General features: G+C 42.2%; 1 protein-coding gene across 7 annotated transcripts in view; it reads left to right on the top strand.

Moving 5' to 3' along the window:
* The window catches only part of REPS2 (RALBP1 associated Eps domain containing 2), a 192,654-nt gene that overhangs the window by 37,979 nt on the left and 142,302 nt on the right, over positions 1-12,373 (top strand). For 5 of the 7 annotated variants that reach the window (XM_019666628.1, XM_019666608.1, XM_019666638.1 and 2 more), the window contains exon 2: positions 10,676-10,799. The exons of 1 other annotated variant lie outside the window; for it this stretch is intronic. In XM_019666628.1, coding sequence (XP_019522173.1) covers positions 10,676-10,799 — 124 coding nt within the window. Of the gene's footprint in view, positions 1-5,810; positions 5,881-10,675; positions 10,800-12,373 lie in introns of those variants that run through there. One more of the 7 variants, XM_019666655.1, reaches the window with a different exon arrangement.

Here is a 12,373-nt window from a genome sequence, read left to right on the forward strand (position 1 = left end):
GGAATTAACTTAAGTTAGGGCACACAGTCGGCCCTCAGTGAATGTTCTTACTATCGAGTCTACTGTTCTCCCTAAACTGTTCTCCCACACGGCGTGACTGCCTTCTTCTGGTGGGAGGATGCTTTCTTTGTCCTCAGTGGTTCACCCCCATGGCGCTCTTCCCCTCTCCTCACCCTTGAGTTGTTAGGCCCCTCTTTCTCTTCTCCCCGGGCAGGTGCCAGCCCTGAGATGAGTGCCTTCACATGTATAGCCAGCTGGGCAGCTTGAAAAGCTGTGCCATTGCTTTGCCAAAGAAGGTCTCGTTTATGAAAATCATAATCATTGTCATCAAATGCCATCACTAACTATAATTCTTCCTCATTCTGGAAGACAGTCTAGGAGCATGACTAAAAAATAAAATCTGTGGAATCACTCTGACAAACCCATATATGCTAATCCATTGTGCAAAAAGCAAAACAGCTAGCCTGAGTGTAGAATTTCATTGAATTTAAGAACCTTATTAATTTCATACTTGACTCCTTCGTATATTTCTGTTTTAGTACAAAAGTGTTCCCCCTTCCATATAAAAACTAAATAAATTCAAAGCTCAGGGGGGATATGTTGTACTTCTCTTTGGCTTTGCTTGGGATCAGGTGATTATGAGGCAACTTATCTGAACTCACCTGAGGTTCTTGCTATCCTAGGATCAGGTACTGTCTCTGATGCTTTAAAACTTGAAAACATTTCTTTTGAATAGGTCAGTATATTCATTTATTTTATTATTTTTTTAAAATTTTTTAACTGAGCCATCCTGCCACCTGTTGGCAGCTCAGCAGCAGCTCAGCTCGGGCTGGGAATCGAGCCGGCGACCCTGTTGCTCAGAGCTCGCACTGTTGAGTGAGCTCTTAACCAACCGGCCACTCGGCCGGCCCAGGTCAGTATATTAATATAAGTCACAGTTCAAAGGTACAAAACAACATACATAGGGGTTCTCTTCAGTGCAGTGAAGGGTTAAACCTCAGTAGGCATATTTAATTTATCTCAGAAGCCTTCCTAGTGGGAAATCAATAGCATGGGTGCTGTGGGGGATGCAAGGTTGGTTTTCAAACTGCAGGATTTGCCCTCACGAGACTTGTAGCCCTGTAGGGGGATGTAGCAGGTATACTGGGAACCATTACATGAAGTAGAAGTGGTAAGTGCGTGAGGGAGAGGTTCAAATCGTAGTTTTAGCTTTCACCCAATAGAATTTTTGTTTTTTCAGAATTTTTGAATCTGGAAAAAGCCTTGCATTCTATCCAGTCTGACTGCTTCATTCCAGTAGATGAGACTTGAGACCAAGGGAGGCCAGGTGCTTTCTCTGTCCCTGGTCACCCAGCTAAACAGCACTACCTTTGACAAAGATAACTTAGTTTTTATAAAGCAAACTGCTTCCTTGTTCTGTTTTGGCAACTTAGAGGAAAGAGCGCTGTGTGTGTGTGTGTGTGTGTGTGTGTGTGTGTGTGTGTGTGTGTGTGTGTGTGTGAAATCTGGGCTCGTTGAGTGAGGACCNTGTGTGTGTGTGTGTGTGTGTGTGTGTGTGTGTGTGTGTGTGTGTGTGTGTGTGTGAAATCTGGGCTCGTTGAGTGAGGACCGCTGTAGCTTTGTCCACTTTGGCACTTTGTTTTGAAATTGCACTGAGAGCAGGTGGAAGGGGAATGGGTTTGGGGTACGTCTGTAATATTTCTTGCTGACATGGAGTTAGGCTTTGTCTCGTACTCTTCACAATTCCTCTAAATTCATTTTATTATGGATAATCCATCCACATTATTCAAAAGGTACAAAATGAAATACAGTAAACTCTTCCCCGGTGCCCTAGCCAACCCATTCGCTTCCCCGGAGGCAGTCAGGTTCATTAGCTTCAACTTCCAGAGGCAGCTTGTGAATATATAAGTAAGTGCACCTATATTCGAGTGCCTTTAATTTAAAAAAGTTCCTGCCATACCCACTATTGTGCACCTTGCTTTTTTCTTTTCAATTGAACCTGATCTTTCAATGTCAGTACACAAACAGCTTCCTCATTCCTTTTTAGTTGGTGGTTTTTATGACAACTGAATTCACTCTAGACGGTAAAGCCAAAAAGGGATTAGGAGTTTAGGGAACTCCTGGAATCGTTTGGAGGGCCAGGGGAACAGGCCGGCATCTGAGTTTCCAGAAATGAAGCCCTAAGCTGCGTGTAGTACTAGCATTATGTGGAAACCACCAGTGTGCCTGCCTGCACCAAGCAGCAGGCAGCAGATTTGACTTGACTGTAACTGCTTCCACCGTCATCCTGAGCCAGGAAGACAGCCTCACAGCTACCGCAGCTTCCCCTCTGCAAAAGTGGAAGCTCTGATCAGAGCCCCCTTCCTTATCCCACTTTTTTTTTTTAAGCTGAGCCATCCTGCCACCTGTTGGCAGCTCAGCGGCTGCTCAGCTCGGGGCAGGAATCAAACTGCTGTTACTCAGAGCTCAAACTCTTGAGCGAGCTCTTAACCAACGGAGCCACTCAGCCGGCCCTCAGAGCCCCCTTCCTTACATCCCTCACTTCTAAAGCAGAGTCTTGTGTGGATCTGTCTAATCAGTGGAGGCTTGGTCACCTGTTTGCAGTTTAGCTGCAAAGGAGCCTAGGAATTTGATTCTCAGCTTTTACACTGAGAAAGTTCTCCAAGTAGAGAAAGGCTTTTCTAAAGATGATGGGCAATTACAGATATGACAGATGTCCAATAGAGCTGCCTAGAATTCTATTGTGTGGATGAAGCACAATTGGTTAAACTGTTTTAGATGATGGACTGCTAGGTGTTTTCCAATCTATATCTTCAATGATACATATGGAAGGACCTTGTAAATGTCATTTTGCATGTGTAAAATGGAATATAAATTCCTAGAGGTGGAATTACTAGATCAAAAGGTTGATTGTAATTCTTATGGATTTGCCAAATGGTCTCTGGATGTTATGCCGATCTGTGCTTCCTCTAGCAGTGTACAAGTTCCTGATTTTTTTGCCCAGAGTCTCTTCCCTGTTCAGATTCCATCTGAGCCAGAGTGGCAGGCTGGTGCTCCTGGGGTGAGTTTTGGGCCTTGGGCCAAGAATGCTGACAAACCGGATCTGGGCCATGGCCTATGCCAATATGGCCTGTATTTATCACCTGGGCTGGATTTGGCCTGTAATTCATTATAGGCTTTCTAGTCGTAAATTAAATGGCATCTAGGGGGTTCTGAAAGATAATGTAGCTTCCAAAATTGATGTGCAACTTGGGAATAGCTTACATGTTGGGAGATCTTGGATTATTATGTGTTCACTAATATAGAAGGACATTTTCAAAGAATGGTTATGAAGATTTATAACATCTTTCTCTTTTAAAAATAAAAGCAAATAAGTGAAATAAGCCAGACAGAGAAAGACAAATATGGCATGGTATCTCATTTATACGTGGAAAAAAAGAGTCAAACTTATAGAAACAGTAGCATGGTGGTTGCCAGGGACTGGGGGAAGTGGTGAGAGGATGGTAAAAAGGTACAAACTTTCAGTTATAAGATGAATAATTTCTGGGGACCTAATGTATACCATGGTGACTATAGGTGATAACACTGCATTGTGTAATTAAAATTTGCTTAGAGAGTAGAACTTAAGTGTTCTCACCAAACCTCCCCGCCAGAAAATCCCACAGAAAGGTAAATATGTGAGGTGATGTGTTAATTGAATGGTGGGAATCCTTTCACAATGTATATGTGTATCAAATCATCACTATGTACACTTTAAATATATGACAATTTTATTTGTCACTTATACCTTAAAGCTGGGAAAAAAGCAAAATCTTATTTTTATTGTATAGATTTTGCTCATATCTGAAATATGGCATCTAATTGCTCCAGTTGATTCCTGTGGAAGTTTATTGTAGGAAGCCCTTGTTTGAAAGCTTCTGAAAAATTGAAACAAATGTGTGTGAATGGGGGAGCGAATACATGTGTGTTCTTTTCTTCTAATGGAAGTGTTCACTCTTTAAGTTGGCATTTACTTAGTGTAGCTGATAATTTCAAGAAAAAACCCTTTCTGCATGGCTCCTGAGGGTATCTGCAAGGATATAAAGTATAGCCCAGGGAGGCAGTATGTTGTTATGCGGGGGTTGGTAACCCTTTCTGTAAAGGGCCTGGGAGTAAATATTTTAGGCTTTGTAGGACAAGAGGCAAAATCGACGATATTATATAGTTACTTATATAACAAGAGAGAAAATACACTTCCACAAACTTTTTATTGACAAAATATAATCATTGAGTACAATTTGTTTTTTGGTAATGTGGGTCTGCTCATAAGAAGCATGGACGTCTTTTGGGGATAACATTTTATCTAACAGGATTCAAAGCTAGTGTTCCCTATCATCAAATTGATTGCAAATGTTCATCTGTAAAAATCATTCTCAGCTCATAGGCCATATAAAACCAGGCAGTGGGCCAGGTTTGGCCCGTGAACAGCTTTCCAACCGCTGATGTAATGGAAAGACCCTGAGCTTTGGACCCAGGCACATGGAGGTTTGAGTACTGGCTCTGAATTTGTGACCTTGAGCATATCACTTAACTTTCTGAGTTGTGTTTATTAGTGCATAGGGTGGAGGTAATGACACCTACCTCATGGAATAAATATCATCCCCATCTTTGTTGTGAGTTTGCATTAGAATTCCAGTTTTGTAGATGCTGATGTAATTTAGCTAGACTTACTTAGAATTAGTATTTAACAGATTCAAAAGCTGAATTTTCAGGGGATAGAATACTCACATAGTCTCAAAGTACTATGTGAAAACATGTTTTGCAGTGGAGAGATCTGGCAATTACCGCCTTAACCAAATGGTCAAGCTTGGCCATCAATGGTGGGATATTCTGACATTGTGTGCCCCTCACTGATGCATACTTCTTATGGTATCACAGTATCATCTGTGTGGTGTTCTTGCTAGAAATGCTTGTCTTGAATGTTAGCACAAGGAGACAGACAAATCCAAAATGTGGAACATTCTACAGGACAACTGGGCTGAACTCTTGAAAGGATTCAGTGTCATGCAGAACCAAGGATTATGAAAAGATTAAGGAGACATAAGATAAAAATGTAAAAATGCATGAACATTAATTAAGTCTTAGATTGGAAAAAGAAAATCCTGTTCTGTAAGCCATTTTTAGGATAACTGAGGAAATGAATGGATGATATGTTGTATGATAATATTGATTTGCTGAGGTGTAGTGATGATGGTCTAGGAGAGTATCCCTGTTCTTGGGAGGTGAATAATAGAAGTACTTATGGGTGGGGAGGGAGGAATGGGGGGGGAGAGAGAAGAATAAGTTGTTTTGTTCAGCGTTGGTCACTTGCTAGCATAGCACTGAGTACAGTGCTTTCAATGGGAGATGCCCAGTACATTTTAAACTAATACTTGCAGGTATCAGTAGGCTTCTCTGTGTGAAATCATGCCTAAGCACTGAATGTCTGCCCTCTCTTTAATGGTGTGGTGGTTTGGCTTAGGCGTATACTATGGTACCTAATGTTGGGTACAGATGTGGGCTTCATATTTTCTTGGGTAGCTCACCCAGCTCCCTCTGGACTGAAAGTCCCTCTTGATTTTGAGAACATATAAATGAATAGGAAAGGAAAAGCCAGGATAGTTGATGTGGCTCTTCAGCTATTTCCTGAGAGGCTGACGTACAGCTTGTAAGCACATATTTCAAATTCTCCTCTATATTTCTGTTGTTGAGGGTGCCTACTTGGAGACTGACATTCCCTGGGGGTGTGCTAAGTAGAAAGAGGCTCAGAGGAAGAAACTGCAGTGGATCTCAGGAGTGCTGAGTGGCTGGAGCACCACTGGGGTGTTTGGGCTATGAGGCAGAGCGCCAGGAGAAAACATGGTGAGACCTTTCCTCATGCTTTAACCCTAACCAATCCCTCCTAGCTGAGAAGGGAAGGAACAGAGAAGTTAATATTCTGTTATATGCCTGCAGGAACTCTTATGGCTATATAGTGCGAGATGACTAAAGCCAACTTAGCACCACATGTAAAAGTAATTACAAGATGAGAGAAAGGAGAACAATTCTGCAACTACAGGCTGTGAAAACGAATTAATTCAACAAACATTCACTGAGCAACTGAATATATAACAAGCATCTTAAAGTATGAGTCCTGGGGATACAAATGATTAAGATATACTCTTGCTTTCTGTTGGGCATTTGGGGGGGTAGGGGAAGGAGATGGTGTACAGTGGAGACAATGATCAAAATACCGATTTCACTATTTTATAAGGCTAGTGATGTGATAGAAAGGTAGTGAAAAGGGTTTCGGGAATGCAGAAAACATGGCATATGGAATTGACTAAGGTTTCAAAGACAAGGTTGGTCTTGAGGCAATTTGAAGAATGAGCCTCGCAGGTGACGAAGTTGGGAGACATCCAGCTTCCAGGCAGGGGACACACCAGGTGCCCAGAGCCCTGAATGGCTCTCCAGTGTTGAGAGAAGTTTGGCATCTGGAGTGGCTGAAGCCTTAGATGCGGGGTGCGGAGGAGACAGACACGGGGTTGTTGGAAAGGTAGTTTGGATCAGATGGCATTGCCTCAAAAGCCATGCTCAGGAGTCTGGGTTTTACAGGAAAAGGAACAAGGAGCCCTGGAAACCTGTTTGAGTTGGGGTGGGGTTGATCTTGTAGTAATAAGATATTGTGGAGTTGGAATGTGGAGGATGGCTTGTGAAGCTGCATGAGTCTCGGGATATGACTTGAAGCAGTCAATGTGTGAGCATAGAATCTGAACTTAGCCAGCTGCAGTGGAGAGAGAATAGAAAAGAGGGGTCCATTGGTGCTCATGTAGAATTCTTCCAACCCCTGCCACCAAGACTTTTTAAAATTTTAAATCTTTCTCAGGAAGTCTTTAAAAATACTTGAAAGAGAGAAGCTTATTCAAACCTTTGATCAGTTCTGGAAATTTATTACATTTCAACTAGGAAAGAAAGTATTATTTCAGGCAAACTGGAGCGGGTGTGGACTGATTGCTCAGCACAGTCACTTAATCTTTCAGAATTAGGTGGGAGGGGAGCTATTTTAGTGGCCTTCAATCTTCTTCCAGAACTTGGTCCAGGTTCCTCCCCAATGGTCGGTGAATTTTTTCTGATTCATATCCAGCACCCCGACAGTTGAGTGTACATCTGTAAGCTGTAAGGAAGCTGATTTCATCCATTTCTTTTTCATCTTTTGCCTTCCACCTGAGAAAACAAACACTAGTCCATAGGTTCTCGTTCTGTAGTAGAAATTTGCACAATGTGTAACCTAAGATGGATCCAGCTGAGAGCGTTACAGGTTTGGGGGTTAGATTCCAGAAGGGGAGTGGAATCTTTTCAGTTTTTCTTTATTTTGAGAAAAGCTTGGCAACTTGCGACTGCTTTAAAGAGCAGTTATGTAAAATCTCTCCTGCTAATCGAAAACCTGGGATAAAGCACCACCTTATTTTCTTTAGATTGCGTTAAAACATTTCTACCCACAATTTAGAGCTTTTTCCATGGAGCATTTAGACTTAGAACATTTTGAACCTTGATAAACAAACAAATTTTACAAAATTAACTTGCTTTTGGGATTGAGAAGTCTCAGGCTTAAGTATGTACGTTACAAAGGCTGATAATTAGTTTATCTTCCTTGTGGCTTAAATATTCCAGAAAGTCCTTGGCATGTCTCTTGGAGGTTTAGTGTACAAAATGACCTATGCGCTCACTTCACTTATGTGTGTACATTCTACATTGGCTACAAAGCAGTGATTCTAGTGGTGTGTGGGACCAAAGGACAGATTCCAAGATAAATAAGGCAGTTTACTAATGTCAGATTTGGGTGCTACTCTCAAAGTACCATAGTGACTATTTCAGCAATTTCAGTTACCTTTAGTTAAGAGCTTTTCAGTTCTGTGTGGTAGTTATGGTACAAGAATAACTGAAGGTAAACCTGATACTAAATTAACGCTGACTGAAATGTAGATGTTAATTTGTTCACATACCAAAGATTACAATTTCTTTTCTTTTTTTAAAGATTTTATTGGGGAATTGAGGGAGGGGAGCAGTGCTGGGGAATTGGGGGAAGGGGAACAGACAAGTTGCTGTCTTTTTTTTGTTCTTCAGTCTAGTTGTGGAGGACGTTGCTTCACTGGCCCATGTTGGTATTTTGATCATTGTGCTCTTCCTGGGTGAGGCAGATCAGTCACCGGCCTCTGGACGGCTGCTCACGGTGGCTCTTGGCAGCTCACACTGGCTGCCGGCTGCTCACGCTTACTGGCGGCCACACACGGTAGCTTATGGCAGCCCCCTGCAGCAGGGGCTGCAGCCTACGCTGTCGCCAGTGACTCATGGCAGCCCAGCTCCAGGTCGAGCTGTTGTTCACCATCTTAGCTGTAGAGGGCGCAGCGTCAGTGGCCCTCATGTCGGATCTGAACGGGCCCTGCTGCTCAGAGCTGGCATCCCAAGCCAGCTCTTAACCAACACGCCACTCGGCCGGACCCGACAATTTCTTAATATTAGGAATTATTCTGCAAGGCAACTGTATTGGTGTTGGAATTGCACTGATGTTGTTGGTGTTTTTTTCTATGTACAGGCAAGCCTGTACCTGAAGATGTATAATTTACTTATTCACAATAAGGGACTGTATTGTAAAATTCACTTTTTATTTGTGAGGTTTGGTTCATTCACTTGATTAAGAATTTTTTGACTATATCCTGGGGGCCTGTTCTTGTGCTAGGAGATAAATGGAAGTTACCCCTTGTCCTTTGAGAGAAGACATTTTAATGGGAGGCAGAGGTAAACAGACAATTATAAAGTGCTAAGTGCTGAAATAGACATTAAAAGCTTGAATGTGTAGAATTTCAAATGTATACAAAAGTACAGAGTGGGAGAATGAACCCCCATGAACTCATCATCCATTTTCAACAGTACTCAACTCTTGGTGGGCCTTGTTTCACCCATAGTCTCCACTAACTCTCTTCCCCTCTTTATGAAGCAAATCTAAGGCAATGTATCATGTGATGGACACTTTGGAACATTTCAGTGGTCATGTGATACACTGGGAAACTAAACCACACCTGGGGACTTGGGGAGGCGCTCCAGAGGAGTAAAATCTAGTGGGGAAGGAGGATGTTCCAGTCTCAGGTGAGCATCGTGTTAGGTTCGTTTAGTATATTATTTCCTTTGTTTCTCACAGTTGTCTTATGAAGGGACAGCATAGCATCTCTGCTTTATATCTGAAGAAACTAGGTTTCAGGCAGATTGAATTAAGTTGCCCAAAGTCATAAAACTGATTAGTTTCTTTGTTGATAAACCACCCTTGACTTTAAGGCTATTTAGGTTCCCATCTTCTGTGGCATATGCACTAGATACAGAGACGGGAAAGGGCAAGATGTGTTTGGGAAGTAGGAGGGGCTGAATGTAGCTTTGGGATTGTGCGCATGTGAGTGTCATTGGGTTGAACTGAGAGAAGCTGCTCAGGGCCAGGTTGGGGAAGGACTTGCATGCCGTACTAAGGAGATAGGATTTTGTCCTCAGGATGGTGGGGATCCAGGCCGAGATGTCTTTAAGCATGTCAACAGCATTGCTAAATAAAAAATAAAGTTGCAGGGGCAGCCGGGTGGCTCAGTTGGTTACAGCGCATGCTCTTAACAACAAGGTTGCTGGTTCGACTCCTGCACAGGATGGTGAGCTACGCGCCCTCCCCTTTCCCCCCGCAACGAGATTGAAAACGGCAACTGGAGTTGGAGCTGAGCTTGCGCCCTCCACAACTAAGATTGAAGGACAACAATTTGACTTGGAGCTGATGGGTCCTGGAAAAAACACATTGTTCCCCAATAAAGTTTAAAAGAAAATAAAAATAAAGTTGCAAAGTACTACGTGATATTCTATTTATATAAAGTATTGAATAAATAACAGGAAAAACACAGGTATGTGCTAAATATATGCATGGAACATTTGTAGAAGAATATAGTAATTTCCTCTGGGCACAGAAAGTGGGGGGTGATTTTCAGTTCTTCACCCCCACTTACAAGTATTTTTGGAACTTTTGAGTATCTGTTACTTTGAAATAACTTTAAAAAAGTCATTGAATGTTTAATTTATTTTTAAACTGCCAATAGGATATGCGTTAGTTTAAGGTCTGCAAATAAAAGATTGCAGTATCTTGAAAATACATGTGTATATAATACTTCTTCTGTGTTTCTGTGAGCACTCAAGATGTAATTGTAATGCTCAGGAAATTATTTTGCCTGAGAACTTTAAAAATGGTCACTTTTAATTTCAATCAGCTGGGATCATCCACAGGTAGTGGTAATGACTAATCTGTTCTCTCTTCACCGCACTGACCTTCTAGACTTTGTACATGAGAATCCACCCCCTGAAAAAGTCACTCTCTTTTGTAAGAGTAACAGCCATCCTTTGTCACCTTTATTTTTATCTTTGAAAGAGGAGGAATAATCACTCATTCCCGAAACATCACGAGTATGTAGAATTTAATTATCCGAATTGAAAACCTCCCTGTAAACTGGAGGAAAAAGAAACCAGGGTATACATATAGTTCCTTTGGGGACTTTTACTTAGCTACCCTGTGAAATCCTTGAGATTTCATAATGGACCTTGTCTCATTTTCCTGTTATGAAACAGGGTTTTCAGCATCATTTCTCTTGTCTGTTCTCAGATCACAGAACTGTGTGGTGCCAAGCGGGTTGGTTATTTTGGTCCAACGCAATTTTACGTTGCCTTGAAGTTAATTGCTGCAGCACAGTCCGGCCTCCCTGTGAGGATTGAGAGTATTAAATGTGGTAAGTAGCTCCCATTTATACATTTTATTCTTAGGTTCCTTATTTCTGAGAACTATTTTTAGGGGGTTTAAGGCCTGTTCTGTAAGCACTTGTGGAATTTCTCCTGGCTTTTTCCAACTCTTCTCTAAACTAAAATAGGAAAACTGAGCAGGTATCTTAGTTTTTTTTTTTTTAAATGGGAAAAAATTCAGAGAGTGACCTGAGATTAGTTCCCTTTAAGTGACATGCTGTTAAAATAAATTTTATTCTTTAGCAGAAAGAGATGGGGACAGGAATTCTAGAGCCTGTGGCAAAACAGTAACATTCAGTTTAATTTTTCACTCGAATCTATAATGTCATTTAAAGCTCTCTAGGGGCAAGGGGGCCAGTGACTGGGAGAATTTGAGTGGAACTGCCTCTTCTCTCTCTTGTTCCTGTCAGTCATATCAGACCTGATCATCCTTTAATCCCCCAATTCCTGAAGCACTATCCTGATGATTACTAAGTACTTTGGGGCTACCAACATTTTGGCAGAATACATTTATCTACTCAAAGTTTTGATTTAACATTTTCTTATCTTGCCATCCCACCCCTCAACCCACTGTATACTTGAGCACTTTCTACAAATTAAACAAAAAGCAGAGCCCACACTCTTTTATTTATTTATTTATTATTTATGTATTTTTATTCTTTATTGGGGAATTGGGGGATGGGAACAGCGCTGGGGAATTGGGGGAAGGGGAACAGACAAGTTGCTGTCTTTTTGTTCTTCAGTCTAGTTGTGGAGGACGTTGCTTCACTGGCCCAAGTTGGCACCATCATTGTGCTCTTCCTGGGTGAGGCAGATTGGTTGCAGGCTTCTGGATGGCCACTCATGCTGGCTACACACGGTAGCCCATGGCAGCCCACTGCAGCAGGGGCTGCAGCCTATGCCGTCGCCGGCCACTCACAGCAGCCCAGCCCCAGGTTGAGCTGTTGTTCAGCATCTTAGCTGTGGAGGGCAGTGTCACTGGCCCTCATATGTGGGATCCGAAGTGGGGCCCTCTGGCATCCCAAGCCAGCTCTTAACCAATGCGCCACTCGGCCGGCCCGCAGAACCCCACACTCTTAACATCATTTATACTGTGTCAGTATTGTCATGAATTTGTGCGAAGGCAATTGATTATTTAAGGATGTGCTGCATATTCATTCTGTTAATTCACTCTGATACGCATTATTTTCATATGTGCACACAGCTATGAGGAGCTTTTTCCTTTTCTCATTCTGAGATAAAAACCACTCAGCTGTTCACACCTGTCCTGTGAGGTCCCTGGTAGACCTTGAAGTGGGTTGAGGATTGATGGTTAGTCCATGGTAACCTAGTAGGACAGCTGGAGCTGAGAAGATTGTGATAGCTTGATTATGGGAAACGAAGCCCTTTTTTCACTCACCATCAGGGGGCCATGATCACCCTGCTAATCTTTATTAAAGGCTTAGTGTATGGCAGGCACCTGTCTCATTTAGTCCTTACAGTGACCTACTAAATTAGGTGTCTGTGTCAGTTTGCATTGCCTATGGTAAGCTGTGATAACTGACACCACCAAAATCTCAGTGCC

This window comes from Hipposideros armiger, unplaced genomic scaffold (genome assembly GCF_001890085.2).
Source record: "Hipposideros armiger isolate ML-2016 unplaced genomic scaffold, ASM189008v1 scaffold_13, whole genome shotgun sequence".
Taxonomy (NCBI): domain Eukaryota; kingdom Metazoa; phylum Chordata; class Mammalia; order Chiroptera; family Hipposideridae; genus Hipposideros; species Hipposideros armiger.